Consider the following 15059-nt stretch of genomic DNA (forward strand, 5'->3'; position numbering starts at 1 on the left):
GAGCAAGCAGAGGCAAAGGTGAGAACTTTCTTCCAAGTCCACTATTGCCGTTTTTGACGGCCCACAGCGAATATCTAATGAAGATCGACCATATACTGGACGATTATTGCCGCTGTTCTCGTTTGCGACTGACCGCAACAGAGCAAGATGGCAGACCGCATCACTAGAGTTTATACAAACAATGCACACCTGAATATAAAATCTAAAGTGTGGGAAACGTTCGGATTAAAAAAAAAAAGGTCAGTTGGATAAAAGTGTGGCCATTTATAACATTTGTAAAGCAGCAATTAAGTAGCAGCTGCAAGACTAATCTGTGACGACATGAAGACACTCAAGCGGACAATATGGGAGCTAGGGATGCTAATGCAAGCAGAGCTACTAACTGGCAAGATAAGGACACCGATTTGAAAGACTTCCAGCGCCAATTTAGCCACAACATTTGGAGGTAATCACAGCATCTAATACACTGTTCATTGTGCTGAAGATAAAGACCTAGCTGCACAGTAACCAGCCCTAAGAAAAGTATTTGAGCTGCTACACTAAAGCTTTGGGCGGTATAGCTCGGTTGGTAGAGCGGCCGTGCCAGCAACTTGAGGGTTCCAGGTTCAATAACCCGCTTCTGCCAACCTAGTCACTTCCGTTGTGTCCTTGGGCAAGACACTTTACCCACCTGCTCCCAGTGCCACCCACACTGGTTTAAATGTAACTTAGATATTGGGTTTCACTATGTAAAGCACTTTGAGTCACTAGAGAAAAGCGCTATATAAATATAATTTACTTCACTTCTAAAGCTGCTGTTTAGTTTACGTGGTGGCACTTAATTGTATCTTGCACTTGTTACTGTGGTGATAGAACACCTCTACTTGATGCACAGCTTGCTTTTTTTCTTATTTTTTTGCTGCTACTTGAGCAAAAAACAGTAAATACCTGATAGCTTTTCCAAAAGTTTTTTTTTTTTCATTGTCTTTTCATAAAGTTTATGGATTGCAATATCTTTAAGTTGATAGTTCTACTTTTTGCTTAAATTAATACAGGGACTGCCTGGTCCCTGTATTACTGTACTAACCCTAACCCTAACTCCTAACCCTTTTAACTTGTTTGCACTTTATGATTGCACTCTGCAAGGGCATATTTCTTTTTAGTTAGCCCTTTGTCTTTATTTTATAACTGATTAACTATTTTTTATTAGATTTAATTTTGAAATGAACACTCAGTTAACACACTGTTTAAAGTAGAAAGGGCAATACAAATATGTTTTACATACGTAGTAAATAATCGTGATTTTCTATATTGATAAAAATAAACATGATTATTATTTTGGCCATAATCATGCAGCGCTAATATATATATATATATATATATATATACTGACCGCATCAAAACTAGGAATGAACATGTGGATTTATGTACTTAACAAAAAAAAGGTAAAATAACTAAAACATGTCTTGTATTCTTGTTTCTTCAAAATAGCCACCCTTTGCTCTGATTACTCTTGGCATTCTCTCGATGAGCTTCAAGAGGTAGTCACTTGAAATGGTTTTCACCTTACAGGTGTGCCTTATCAGGGTTGATTAGTGGAATTACTTGCTTTATCAATGGGGTTGAGACCATCAGTTGTGTTGTGCAGAAGTCAGGTTACTACACAGCCGACATCCCTTATGTCAAGAACCAATCAGCTAACTAAAGAAAAACGAGTGGCCATCATTACTTTAAGAAATTAAGGTCAATCAGTCCGGAAAATTGCATAAACTTATAATGTGTCCCCAAGTGGAGTTGCAAAAACCATCAAGCGCTACAACAAAACTGGCACATATAAGGAGCGACCCGGGAAAGGAAAACCAAGCGTCACCTCTGCTTCTGAGGACAAGTTCATCCGAGTCACCAGTCTCAGAAATAGCAGGTTAACAGCAGCTCAGTTCAGAAACCAGATGAATGCCACACAGAGTTCTAGCAGCAGACCCATCTCTAGAATAAATGTTAAGAGGAGAGCGCGCGAAATAGCTGCTAGGAAACCACTGCTAAGGAGAGGCAACGAGCAGAAGAGATTTGTTTGGAAGAAACACAAGGACTGGACATTAGGCCAGAGGAAATCTGTGCTTTGGTCTGATGAGTCCAAATTTGAGATTTTTGGTACCAACTGACTTGTCCAGGGTGTACCACGCCTTCCGCCCAAATGCAGCTGAGATAGGCTGTAGCACCCCCCGCGACCCCGAACGGGACAAGTGGCAAAAAATGGATGGATGGTTCCAACCGCCGTGTCTTTGTGAGACGCAGAAAAAGTCAACGGATGGATTCCACATGCCTACTTCCCACTGTGAAGCATGGAGGAGGAGGTGTGATGTCATGGGGGTGTTTTGCTGGTGACACTGTTGGAGATTTATTCTAAATTGAAGGCACACTGACTGTTGGTTGTTAAAAGTACTTTAATTGATATGCAGCGGAGCCTGCTTTTTAAAATGTTAATATTGCCAGCGATCACCCTCATTTAACCATTGCGGCCACAATCGTGATTAATTGTGCAGCCCCAATATATATACATATATGTGTATGTACAGTATGTATGTGTATACTGCATTATGTACATATAAACATATGTTTGTGTGTATATACTTATGTGTGTGTGTTTGTATATATTGAAATTTATAATGTGTATATATGTGAATATATAATGTATGTTTGTGTACATATATGTATCTATATATAATTAAAATATATATATATATATTGAATATGTATATGTATGTATACGCGCGCACACATTTTTTCTCTCTATGTGGCGCCCGAGTCAAAATAATTACCCAGGTCTGTTAAACACTGCTTAAGCACCAGCCCGTTTGCCCTGGTTGTGAAGAGTTGCTTTTTATTTTGATTCAAATCTTAATGCTCCTCTGACCCGCAGCATTAGACACACTTATGAAAGGCCATCTGTACTGGCAATTTTAATGTTTACATTTTTTTTTACTGCAAATGAATATTGGCTTAAATATCAATTATTGGCCTCCTTGACTGCTAATAATCGGTATAGGTAATGGCCCCCAAAAAAACGTATCGGTCACTAAGTTCACGGCTTTATGTTTTTGCCCTTTTTCAGCCTAAGTTCCTGTCTAAAGCAGAGCGAGAAGCAGAGGCTCTGAAGCGACGTGAGCAAGAGACAGAGGAGAAGAGGAGGTTGATGGAGGAGGAGAGGAAGAAGAGAAGAATGTTTCAAGACATCGGACGAAAAATGATGGGTTTGTGTCATTTTATGGTTTACTTAGTCGTGGTTAATCTGTGGTCTGTTGCAATATGGAGGTGTTGGTACTCACAAGTCGTGTATGTTGCAGAGGACCCACAAGAGAGGGAGAGGCGGGAACGTAGAGAGCGAATGGAGCGAGAAAACAACGGAAACGAAGAAGATGATGGACGGGTGAAGATGAGAGAGGAAAAAGACAAAGGCAAAGAACTGCAGGCCATTAAGGTTTGTGAGCGGCTCCAATGAAAAAGTGGTTTGTGAGCTGAAATGGTGTTTAAATATATAGTGTTCACTCTGGAACGACACATGCTGGCTATTACAGCTCTCTATTTTGCTGTTCCATTTCATATATATGCTTCTGAGTCAAAGTTTATCAATCAGTCAAAGTTTACTTATGTAGCCCTTAATCACAAATGCCCCAAAGGTCTGCACGAGCTACAACAACATCCTCAGCTTAGATCCCACATCAGGGCAATAAAAAAATTAACCCAATGGGAACAACAAGAAACCTTGGAAGGGACCGCAGGTGTGGGGATCCCCACTGGGTGACTGCGGCAATGGATGCCGAGGGGATACAATTAATAACGTGAGGCCAGCAGTGGATCCTCTTGTATGTAGACAAGTCAGCATCGCAGAGACGTCACCAACTGATGCAAAGATCAGTGGTCCATCCCGGGTCCCAACTTGGAACAGCTGGCACGTCTTCTGCGGAAACTGATCTTTGGCCACCTGATAACCTCTCCATGCAGGAGAGGGGGGGCAGAGGGTAACAGAGCGACGGCAGATCAACTGGTCTAAAAGGGGGCTTTTTTAAAGGCTATGGTGTATAAATTAGTTTTAAGACTTAAACAATTCTACTGAGGTATGTCTATGAATGTTCTCATTCATCCAGGTCATTGTCATCTCAGGGCATTCAATCGATCGCAATTGGACTGTTTGGTTTGTCTGAGAAGATGTTTTGCCCCTCAGCCTAGTAGACTTCTTTAGTTCGTGCTCATAGACTTAGATTGGACTGATCTAGTCTAGCGGCTGGTGCCAAACCCCTAAATATTTATACTCCAAAATCCAGGAGGTTTGCCTCCCTATTGTAGTGAGAAAAACTGTTAGGTTGTGAACAAGCAATCCCACTGTCAAAGCCACCGACAGTTGTTGAAGTGTAATTTCCTTTCCCTTTGTTAGCTTTGAGGTGTTGTGTGGCAGAACGATCGCTGTGGATCGACAACTACCAGTCCAAAATAATACGAATCCCCCACGTAAGCATTCCGTTCAATTGTAAACAAATGGCACTCTGGTCACAGTGTTGTATGTGGGAGACAGGTGGTGTTGCAAACCACCTCCTCTCTTAGGAATGGTTTTTCAACTTTGACATAGGTGGCTTGGGCTTCACGGTGGAAGAGGGGTTAGTGCATCTGCCTCACAATACGAAGGTCCTGCAGTCCTGGGTTCAAATCCAGGCTCGGGATCTTTCTGTGTGGAGTTTGCATGTCCTCCTCGTGAATGCGTGGGTTCCCTCCGGGTACTACGGCTTCCTTCCACTTCCAAAGACATGCACCTGGGAATAGGTTGATTGACAACACTAAATTGGCCCTAGTGTGTGACTGTGAGTGTGAATGTTGTCTGTCTATCTGTGTTGGCCCTGCGATGAGATGGCGACTTGACCAAGGTGTACCCCGCCTTCCGCCCGATTGTAGCTGAGATAGGTGCCAGCGACCCCCGCGACCCCAAAAGGGAATAAGCGGTAGAAAATGGATGGATGGATAGGTGGCTTCCTACACTTGGCTTCCAGAACCTGTACATTTTTCTTCTCAAAGGAGTGCTGTTTCTCCCTAAGGTGTAGGTAGACAGCTTAGTCTTGGCCTTAAGAATTCTACTGAGGTAACATCTCTGTTATCGGTAGGGCATTCCAGGGTACTGGAGCCCGAGTAAAAAATGCTTTATAGTCTCTCGAGATGAGACGTAATAACGAAGGCATGAATAATGTTCTAAGCGTCGGTGGTGGGAAAAATGGGACGAATTTTAGCGATATTACGGACATGAAAGAAGGCTCTCTGACTCACTGTTTGAGTTTTACTAAAACGAGAGAGTTGGGTTGAAAATAATACTGAGATTATTTTATGGAGTAGCTTTGTATAATTGTTTTGTTATAAAATGTTAAGGTGGTATTAATAAAGTCCACCACCTAAAATGTGTGCAGAACACAGTTCAAACCTTTTTTATAAAGAATATGTTCATCTTTTCTGTGTTTGTTCCAATTCTTGGTAACTCAAAATCTTATAAAACTTCTTCTGTTTTGGATTTATGAAACTCAGCTACACTCTTATCAGTAGTGTTTGACACTTGCCTGTTCGAATGCATTAGGGAATGCACAAGATGTGTTGGGGTACTTTGTGGTAGAGAGGTGAAGTTTGCAAATGAGTCAAGTCTTTTGAACAGTACTTTCAAGTAAACGATGAGAACCACTTCACAGTTGCGAGGCATTCTCACTCATATTTCTCAATGAATTAGAATATCTTGCAAAAGTTATTTGATATCAAAAGTCAAAATAAGAAACATTTCGATTAAAGACTCAATCATTTTTTGCTGTTGATTTGTGCGTGTGTGTGAACCAGTAGTTAACAATATTGAACTTTATGACAATTTTTCACATTTTATGAGGGAGGCTACTACATTTTTGGTTTGTTTTAGCTAAACGTATAAATGACCTTTTTTAATAAATTAAATAACATCCATCCATTTTCTACCGCTTATTCCCTTTGGGTGTCGCGGGGGGCGCTGGAGCCTATCTCAGCTACAATCGGGCGGAAGGCGATGTACACCCTTGTCAAGTCGCCACCTCATCGCAGGGCCAACACAGATAGATAGACAACATTGGCCCTATTGCAATGGTTCTTAACCTTGTTGGAGGTACTGAACCCCACCAGTTTTATATGCGCATCCACCGAACCCTTCTTTAGTGAAAAATAAAATGTTTTTCAAATTCAAGACAAAGTTATATGATCTTTTACTGGTGCACAAAATGACCCGTGCATGAACATCACCTTGTTTAAAGAACAAAACCAACACAGTGCATGAACTCGTGACAAATTACACACCTGCAAATCAGTTTGGGTTCTGTTGTTGCCGTATCCCTAATCTGCCGATAGGGAGAAGTTTTTATGTACACGATGAGTCGGGTCTGGCTTGAGTGGAGGCTCCGCCGAAACCCTTAAGCCGACTCACCGAACCCCTAGGGTTCGATCGAACCCTGGTTAGGAACCACTGCCCTAGTGTGTGAAATTAAATAACATGTTCCTGGAATATTTCACTCAGTACGTACTGTAGGTAGAGACCAGTTTGGGTCGCTGCTTGCCTTTAAGGGGTGATGGTGGGTCTTGGAGCCAAATCACTCAAGACCCATTGTGTTACATGTCATATGTGTTTTGCATCTTAATAATTGTATCATTTATTGAGTTCTCACTCAAGTGTGGTCCATTGCCAGATTGCAACAATTATACTAAAAGATTTGTAATTGTGCCTGGATTCCAGAATAAAAAAAGATTCAACTTTACAGGAGCGGTACCTGGGTGGGCTGAAGAAACGCCGCAGAACACGTCACCTGAATGACAGGAAGTTTGTTTTTGAGTGGGATGCCTCTGAAGACACGTCAGTCGACTACAACCCCATGTGAGACTCAGAGTCAAACTCATACACAATCATTCCAGCTAGAAACGGTGACTTTAGTGGCAGATATTTGATCAATGTGATGTTCCCACAGTTACAAAGAAAAGCACCAAGTGCAGCTGTATGGACGAGGCTTTATAGCTGGTATAGACCTGAAGCAACAGAAAAGAGAACAGTCACGTTTCTATGGTGACCTGATGGAAAAAAGGCGCACAATGGAGGAGAAGGAACAGGAAGAGTGAGTATATCAGAAATGACCAAGGAGCCCAAACTGGACTCTGTTTCATCCGTGCTCGTCACTGTTTTCAGGACCAGACTGAAGAAGATGCGCAAGAAAGAAGCCAAACAGCGCTGGGATGATAGGCATTGGTCTCAGAAGAAGCTGGACGAGATGACCGACAGAGACTGGAGGATCTTTAGAGAGGACTACAGCATCACCACAAAGGGAGGAAAGATCCCCAACCCCATCCGCAACTGGAAAGAGTACCAACTGCCGGCACACATCCTGGAGGTCATCGACAAATGCGGCTATAAGGTTTGCATACCAGCCAACATTTTAAGACAAATACTGGCTTTTTTATATGTTACAGGATTTGTAAAAATTATTTTTACTTTTTACCTACTTACCTACTCTGCGGTATAGCTCGGTTGGTAGAGTGGCCGTGCCAGCAACTTCAGGGTTGCAGGTTCGATCCCCGCTTCCGCCATCCTTGTCACTGCCGTTGTGTCCTTAGGCAAGACACTTTACCCACCTGCTCCCAGTGTCACCCACACTGGTTTAGTTGTAACTTAGATATTGGGTTTCACTTTGTAAAGCGCTTTGAGTCAATTGAGGAAAAAGCGCTGTATACGTAAATATAATTCACAATTCACTACTCTACTCATTATTCTTGGCAGTAACAAGTATTATTGGTAGTCCCTGGTTATTAATATTGTATATATTAAGAGTTTAATGGTTACAACTACTGCAGTATTTCGGTATCAAAATCCTCACAATAATACCGTGACGTGCTATGGTATATAATGAAAACTTGGTCAGGGAAGTTTTTTTTTTTTTTTCAATACCTGATGTCTTTATCTCTGTTTTGATATTACGATAGAGAGAGTTTTTTTTTTTTTTAAGTTATGTACATTTATATGTACATGTACAGGCTATATCGGGACAGATCCATTCAGAGTTTGAGCAGAAATTTGTCATGTAGGAATTACTATACACCATAAAATGTTAACAAACTGCTCTGACACATGAATAGTTGTTAAAGTAATAACTTTGTGAAATGAAAAAACACCAGTAATGTAAAAAAAACATAGTGTTTACTTTTGTGATATCAATATAAAACTCAGAGCAGTTTGGTTAATAACGATAAAGTTGGATAAACAAGCTTTGTTCTTCTCCAACAACACCATGTAGTTCAGTGCAAGTTTGGCCAATAAAAATAAACAGGAGTGATACCTTGCACATCTAATATACAATCTTTGTGCCTCACTGACAACACAGGCTGCATTCAATTCGATGAAATTACAAAACAGTTTAGCTCGTATTGATGTTATTAGAACACTGACAAAGTTATCAGTAAAATAAAGGACGCGTGACAATCCGAGTCAACAAACGAAAGACTTTATGAAGAAGTTGTGGCAACTTTCCCGACACATCGCCTGCTGCATGTCCCAGCAGCTGACGGAAGGACGCTACGTTGCACTTTCAATATGAAACCGCAACATCAAATATTTTCTCCTCCAAGGTATACTTTTAGTGTGGGACAAATGCTTCTGTTTCCAATATTGTCCACACCTGTCGTCATCTAATAAGAGCAGTGCGCTCTTAAACGCATGCCGAGTCTCCATGGAAGTAGAAGCGGATGAAATTAAGCAATCTGCTCCGTTTACTCGGAGGGAACATTTTCAGAGCAAAGTCTGTGTAGTTTCCGCCTTGAGTTCTCAAACATAACAGTGCTTGTACCCATGCGCCGGCGCTCCCGTTTCTGGGAAGTAAGCAGTGTTGCCTAAAATGCATTAATAAATGATGTTTTTTGGGGGTAAATCTACATTTAAACGGTATTACTAACAGTCTGGAATTTTGTTGCGGTTTATCATTATACTGTTTACCGTCACGTCCCTACATACTAATTAGCTAACCCTGTTGCTGTGTCTTAGCTGTGGGGTTTGCAGGATTACACTCCATACTTTGCACTTTACCTCAGCTTTCCATTTTTCTGCTGTGGTCAGTCGCCTTTTAAATAAAAGGAAAAAAATGGTCCTTTCCATGGCCACCAACCGTGCTAGATAGATACAGGACACCCTCAATCTCCTTCATTGTTGTTGTCTCGTTTTCATTGATGACATTTCCTGAAGATGAAACGTGGCCTAAACTAAATACACAGAAAACATGAAAGTTGTTGCTATGTCGTGCAAAACTGGCTTCATTTGTATTACTGATGTTTGAGTTGTGAACGTATTTACTCGTAATTAATTTCCCTTTTAAACTTCCAGGATCCAACGCCTATTCAGCGGCAGGCAATTCCCATCGGCTTACAGAACCGTGACATCATCGGTGTGGCTGAGACTGGCAGCGGTAAAACGGCCGCTTTCCTCATCCCACTGCTGGTCTGGATCACTACCCTGCCAAAAATTGACAGGTGACCTCATACAGGCTGAATGATGTCACAACAAACAATCTTGTTTGTGAAACCCATGTCCATCCATGCTATGTTATCCCTGCAGGATCGAGGACTCGGACCAAGGTCCTTATGCTGTGATCCTGGCCCCGACTCGTGAGTTGGCGCAGCAGATCGAGGAGGAAACAATCAAGTTTGGTAAACCGCTCGGCATCCGCACCGTGGCTGTGATTGGAGGAATCTCCAGAGAAGATCAGGGTTTCCGTCTCAGGATGGGCTGTGAGGTCAGAGGCTGTAATAAATGGAATTCAACAATGACTGGCTAAAGACAAATACCTCAATCATTATGCACACATTGGAAATCATTCAATAAGAAACCTAAATGCAATTTGTGTAGTCCATAACTTGTAGTTCTTTAGCAAATGCAGCCTTTTGACTTTGATAAGGTGCACGTATCACACACCAACCATATTCATGTCCAACAGATTGTCATCGCCACTCCCGGTCGTCTGATTGACGTACTGGAGAACCGCTACCTTGTCTTGGGCCGCTGCACCTATGTGGTCCTGGATGAAGCAGATCGTATGATTGACATGGGCTTCGAACCAGACGTCCAAAAGATTCTGGAGTACATCCCAGTGACCAATCAGAAACCAGACACAGAAGAAGCAGAGGATCCTGAGAAAATGAAGATGAACTTTGATTCTGGCAAACATAAATACAGACAAGTATGTCTTTAAATCTTCCCCGTTTGTTCTTTCCATCCTTCATTTGTGTCTGATCTCTGGTTCGATTGCTCCCTTGCAGACCGTCATGTTTACAGCCACCATGCCTGCAGCTGTGGAAAGACTGGCCAGGAGCTACCTGAGACGCCCCGCTGTGGTGTACATCGGGTCTGCGGGGAAACCTCACGAGAGAGTCGAACAGAAGGTGCTGCTCATGTCCGAGGGAGAAAAGAGGTGAGACAACATCTGACAACTTTCGCTGCTTCGAGTTCTCAAACATGGGATTTGTGTGGTGCAGGAAGAAGCTGCTGGAAGTGTTGTCACATGGTTTCGAGCCGCCCATCATCATCTTTGTCAACCAAAAGAAGGGCTGCGACGTGCTGGCTAAGAGTTTGGAGAAGATGGGTGTAAGTGATTGTGGATTGTTAACATCTCTATTGTAGTTTCACTTATACTCTATGTAATGGCCATGTTCCAATTTGTAGCAATTCACAGTCGGTATGGTTTATTATTTATTTACATGTCTTTACAGTACAACGCTTGCACGCTGCACGGTGGAAAAGGTCAGGAGCAGAGAGAGTTTGCACTCTCCAACCTCAAGGCAGGAGCTAAAGACATTCTGGTGGCCACAGATGTGGCTGGTAGAGGTATTGATATTCACGATGTGTCCATGGTCCTCAACTACGACATGGCCAAGAACATCGAGGGTAAGCAGCTTCTTTTTTTTATTCATGGTTTTCATCTTTTATGTCCTCATACAAATGTGTATGAATCCCCAGTTTTTATTTAATTTTTATAGTAACTGGCCAGTACTAATTAACAAATGTTAATGGACAATATATTGTCCCTCAAATAATTTCCTGTTAACGATATTATTGTTAGCATTCTTTTGACATCAAATTATGCACTAATGTAATTTTATTCTAATAATAATAATAATAATGCAAGTGAAATGGCAACAAACTTTTACATTTCATTAGTGTTTTACCCTTTTAAGGAAAATTCTGAGAACTTTTAATCATCTTAAACAATAAAAATACAATTATTAACAAAATTTACATAGTAAAAATCACAGCCTAAACCAATAAAATATATTTAAAAAATACTCAAAATATAAAATGTACACAACAAAACATTAAACATAATGGCTTCAAGTCTCAACAAACAAAAGTGTACTTAACATCTTGAAGTGCATTTTGTTCTCCTCTTGGTGGTTTGTTTTCTTGGTTTGATGTTGTTGCCATCACTTTCTAACAAATTCAGCAGACTGGTTGGTCCATGTGGATGCACTCATCTTGCTCATTCTCTTTTAAGCCAAAATATTTCCATGCTGGACATTTGCCATTTTTGCAATCATCTTTGCATCCGCCTTTGAGGAAAGATGTGTCACAAGAGAGTTCACTGCATTCATTTAATTCCGCTACATTGAACCCTCATGTTTGGCAAAGAAAAACAGGCACAGAGAGGGGCGACATATTTTCGTTTATCGCTCAGCGAACTACAACGATCAGGTGAGAGTCAGGTTATCATGTTTGTCCTCAAACAAAAAGCATACTAAATAAAACAAAAACATTATTTTCCCCCAATATTTTCCATTTTCAATCCTTTTCTAAAAATGCTCCAGGGAGCCACTAGGGCGGCACTAATGAGCCACGAGTTGCTGACTCCAGACCTAAACAGAAGGCCCTTGGCAGATTTCATACAGTTCTGGCAACAAGTTAGCTGAATTCTGATTGGATAAAGGCTCTAACATCAAAACAGCAACACTGGAGCCTCATATGACATGAAGAAAATATGATTAATACTTTGGTGTAATTTACTTTCCCTAACTTGTAACAATTTAAAGTTAAAGTTAAAGTACCAATGATTGTCACACACATACTAGATGTGGCAAAATTATTCTCTGCATTTGACCCATCACCCTTGATCACCCCCTGGGAGGTGAGGGGAGCAGTGGGCAGCAGCGGTGCCGCGCCTGGGAATCATTTATGGTGATTTAACCCCCAATTCCAACCCTTGTTGCTGAGTGCCAAGCAAGGAGGTAATGGGTCCCATTTTTGTAGTCTTTGGTATGACTCGGCCGGGGTTTGAACTCACGACCTACAGATCTCATGGCGGACACTCTAACCACTAGGCCACTTAATAGGTTATTATTATCATAATAGATGTGAAGCCACCTTGTGGTCCCACCATTCTGTAGTTGAAATGAGTTGTTTTGCTTGTCCTGTTGGAGTAAAATTCCACGGCTGTCTCTCCTTAGATTACATCCATCGTATCGGCCGTACGGGTCGTGCTGGTAAAAGCGGTATGGCCATGACCTTCCTCACCAAAGAGGACTCTGCTGTGTTCTACGACTTGAAGCAGGCCATCCTGGAGAGCCCCGTGTCCAACTGTCCGCCAGAGCTGGCAAACCACCCTGACGCTCAGCACAAACCAGGAACTATTTTGACCAAGAAGAGACGAGAAGAGACCATCTTTGCCTAACGGACTTTTTTTTTGTTTGTTTTTTAAAGTTTCTCTACATCTCGGGAGAGGCCCAACAGTTCCCAGTTTCACTGAATTCCCCCTTAAGTCAATCCGGGCTTTGCTGTTAAATGCAGAAGTCATCACAATACTCACGTGAAATTGAACATGACACCCAAACCAGACTCTTTGGAGGTTTTGCAGGTAAGCCAATATACATGCAGAAAAAAATAGTTTCCTCCCTTCTAATGACCGTAGGAAGGATTTCTTTACAAGAATCACAGATGTTTTCTGCTGTAAATGCATCCTGTGATGCTACCTTTTTAAGTATAAACATTTGTATGAAAATGTTAAACACTTGTCCATCATTTGTTGTATTATGGACTTAAAAATCATGCTGAACATTTGGTCAAATCGCTTAAAATAAATTTACAGCCAAATTCGCCATGGTGATAAATGTAATTAAATGAAACAAGATATTCCTGTTAGTTGTAATATTTATTAAGAAGAACAGTATTTGTTCAGAGCAGTGTTTTGTGCATGTTAATGTACAAGTCAATACTTTGGTTATGATGAAATCAGGGGCCTCAAGCCAGTAGCTTGCCAGCTGATTTGCCAGTTATATATAGTAAATAAAACACAAAATCTTATATTAATAATTAGCCAAGTAGCTCTAGTAGCTCATTTAACACAAGATGCAGATGAATTATTTTTGTTGATTTAAAAAAACTAAGTTGTGGATGCCAACATCTAGTTAATGTTCTGGCAAAACAAGCTTTTCCCCTTTTAAGTTGAAAACTTCATATAAAAGTATCCAAAAATCGGAAAAAGTCATTGTAAATAAATGTTAAATACGTTAGAGTTATTACAATTTATTCAACTTCATATTTACAGTACAGGCCAAACGTTTGAAGACACCTCGTTTCAATGCGTTTTTATTTTCATGACTATTTACATTGTAGATTGTCACTGAAGGCATCAAAACTATATGTGTGAAGTGAAAACCATTTCAGGTGACTACCTCTTGAAGCTCATCGAGAGAATGCCAAGAGTGCGGAAAGCAGTAATCAGAGCTAAGGGTGGCTATTTTCAAGAAGCTACAACAATATAACGTACGTCCATAAATGTAGATGCATATGCAAAAGTGCAATATATTTGTTTGTACAGTAATCTATTTAATTATATCTGCTAGGGGTGTAACGGTACGTGTATTTGTATTGAACCGTTTCGGTACGGGGGTTCCGGTTCGGTGCGTAGGAGTACCGAACGAGTTCCACACGAACATATGAAGTAACCGCCTATGCTAAAGTCTTAACAAGCTGCTCCGCTCTGTTCTGCCTCTGTCTTCTGCACAGCACCCTGCATTGTCCCTCCCACACAACCATCTGATTGGTTACAACCGTAGCGGTAACAAGCCAATCAGCAGTGCGTATTCAGAGCACATGTAGTCAGCGCATCAGCGTCGAGCAGATAGGTGTTTAGCAGGGGAGCAACGAACTCTCACCAAATTATACTGAACACTTCCAAGTCAACTACTTTCTAAACATCACTATAAGCCCATTGACCTTCTCAGCTCACTCGCAGTTCTGGCTTTAGGTGAAGGCTAGTTAGCGTTTAGCGTAACATTAGCTCATATTGCGATGCGTGCGTGTGTGTTATGGACAGTGTTGATTGAGGTGTGTTGAAGCAGCAAAAAAGGACATAATTGAAGAGTTTCTGTCTCTGATAGTGTATATAATAATGTAAGTGCTTCATAAAGCCTACATGAACTCCATGGTGTTCAGGGATGAATAGTCTCTCCTATTGCTATTGTACTATTTTTTCAGCTATAGTTACATTAATCATTAGTAAAGTAGCAGCGTAGTTGTGAATGTCAGGGTCCCTGCTATCACATGTTGATACAAATATAACATTTACATAATAAAAGATCAACTGCAGGCTTCCCCAATGCTGTAATAAATTAAGCATGATGAGTTGACTTGAAACTGTTTAATGCTGAACTTTTTATATGTAACAGAAAAGTTGTCATTTTATTTAATCAAAGCAACAACTTGAGGCAGTTTAATGTGGATTAACGTGGGCAGAATTATTATAGTGTTCCCAATGTCAAAAGGATCAAGCCATTGTTTACGAATTTGGTAAATAAATAACCCAAAAATGTATATTTTGTTGTTTTCTTACTGTACCAAAAATGAACCGAACCTTGACCTCTAAACCGAGGTACGTAACGAACCGAAATTTTTGTGTACCGTTACATCCCTAATATCTGCACATTATTGCTTTTTTATCCTGCACTACCATGAGCTAATGCAACGAAATGTCCATCTTATTTGTACTGTAAAGTTAAAATTTGAATGACAATAA

At 40.9% G+C, this 15059-nt stretch overlaps 1 protein-coding gene across 1 annotated transcript in view; it reads left to right on the forward strand.

The window, feature by feature from the left end:
• ddx23 (DEAD (Asp-Glu-Ala-Asp) box polypeptide 23) overlaps positions 1 to 13050 on the forward strand; it is a 16807-nt gene extending 3757 nt beyond the window's left edge. Inside the window, exons 5-17 of the mRNA XM_061904585.1 lie at positions 1 to 18; positions 3092 to 3230; positions 3324 to 3457; positions 6783 to 6895; positions 6987 to 7130; positions 7202 to 7427; positions 9383 to 9528; positions 9614 to 9791; positions 9993 to 10235; positions 10315 to 10466; positions 10531 to 10639; positions 10765 to 10939; positions 12493 to 13050. The exon at positions 1 to 18 is cut by the window's left edge and continues 48 nt beyond it. Of these exons, the coding sequence (XP_061760569.1) occupies positions 1 to 18; positions 3092 to 3230; positions 3324 to 3457; positions 6783 to 6895; positions 6987 to 7130; positions 7202 to 7427; positions 9383 to 9528; positions 9614 to 9791; positions 9993 to 10235; positions 10315 to 10466; positions 10531 to 10639; positions 10765 to 10939; positions 12493 to 12716 (2001 nt within the window). The 3' untranslated portion in view covers positions 12717 to 13050. The remainder of the gene's footprint in view (positions 19 to 3091; positions 3231 to 3323; positions 3458 to 6782; positions 6896 to 6986; positions 7131 to 7201; positions 7428 to 9382; positions 9529 to 9613; positions 9792 to 9992; positions 10236 to 10314; positions 10467 to 10530; positions 10640 to 10764; positions 10940 to 12492) is intronic.
• The last annotated feature ends 2009 nt before the right edge of the window (positions 13051 to 15059 follow it).

The sequence above is a fragment of the Nerophis ophidion genome, linkage group LG06 (assembly GCF_033978795.1).
Source record: "Nerophis ophidion isolate RoL-2023_Sa linkage group LG06, RoL_Noph_v1.0, whole genome shotgun sequence".
NCBI classification, from domain to species: domain Eukaryota; kingdom Metazoa; phylum Chordata; class Actinopteri; order Syngnathiformes; family Syngnathidae; genus Nerophis; species Nerophis ophidion.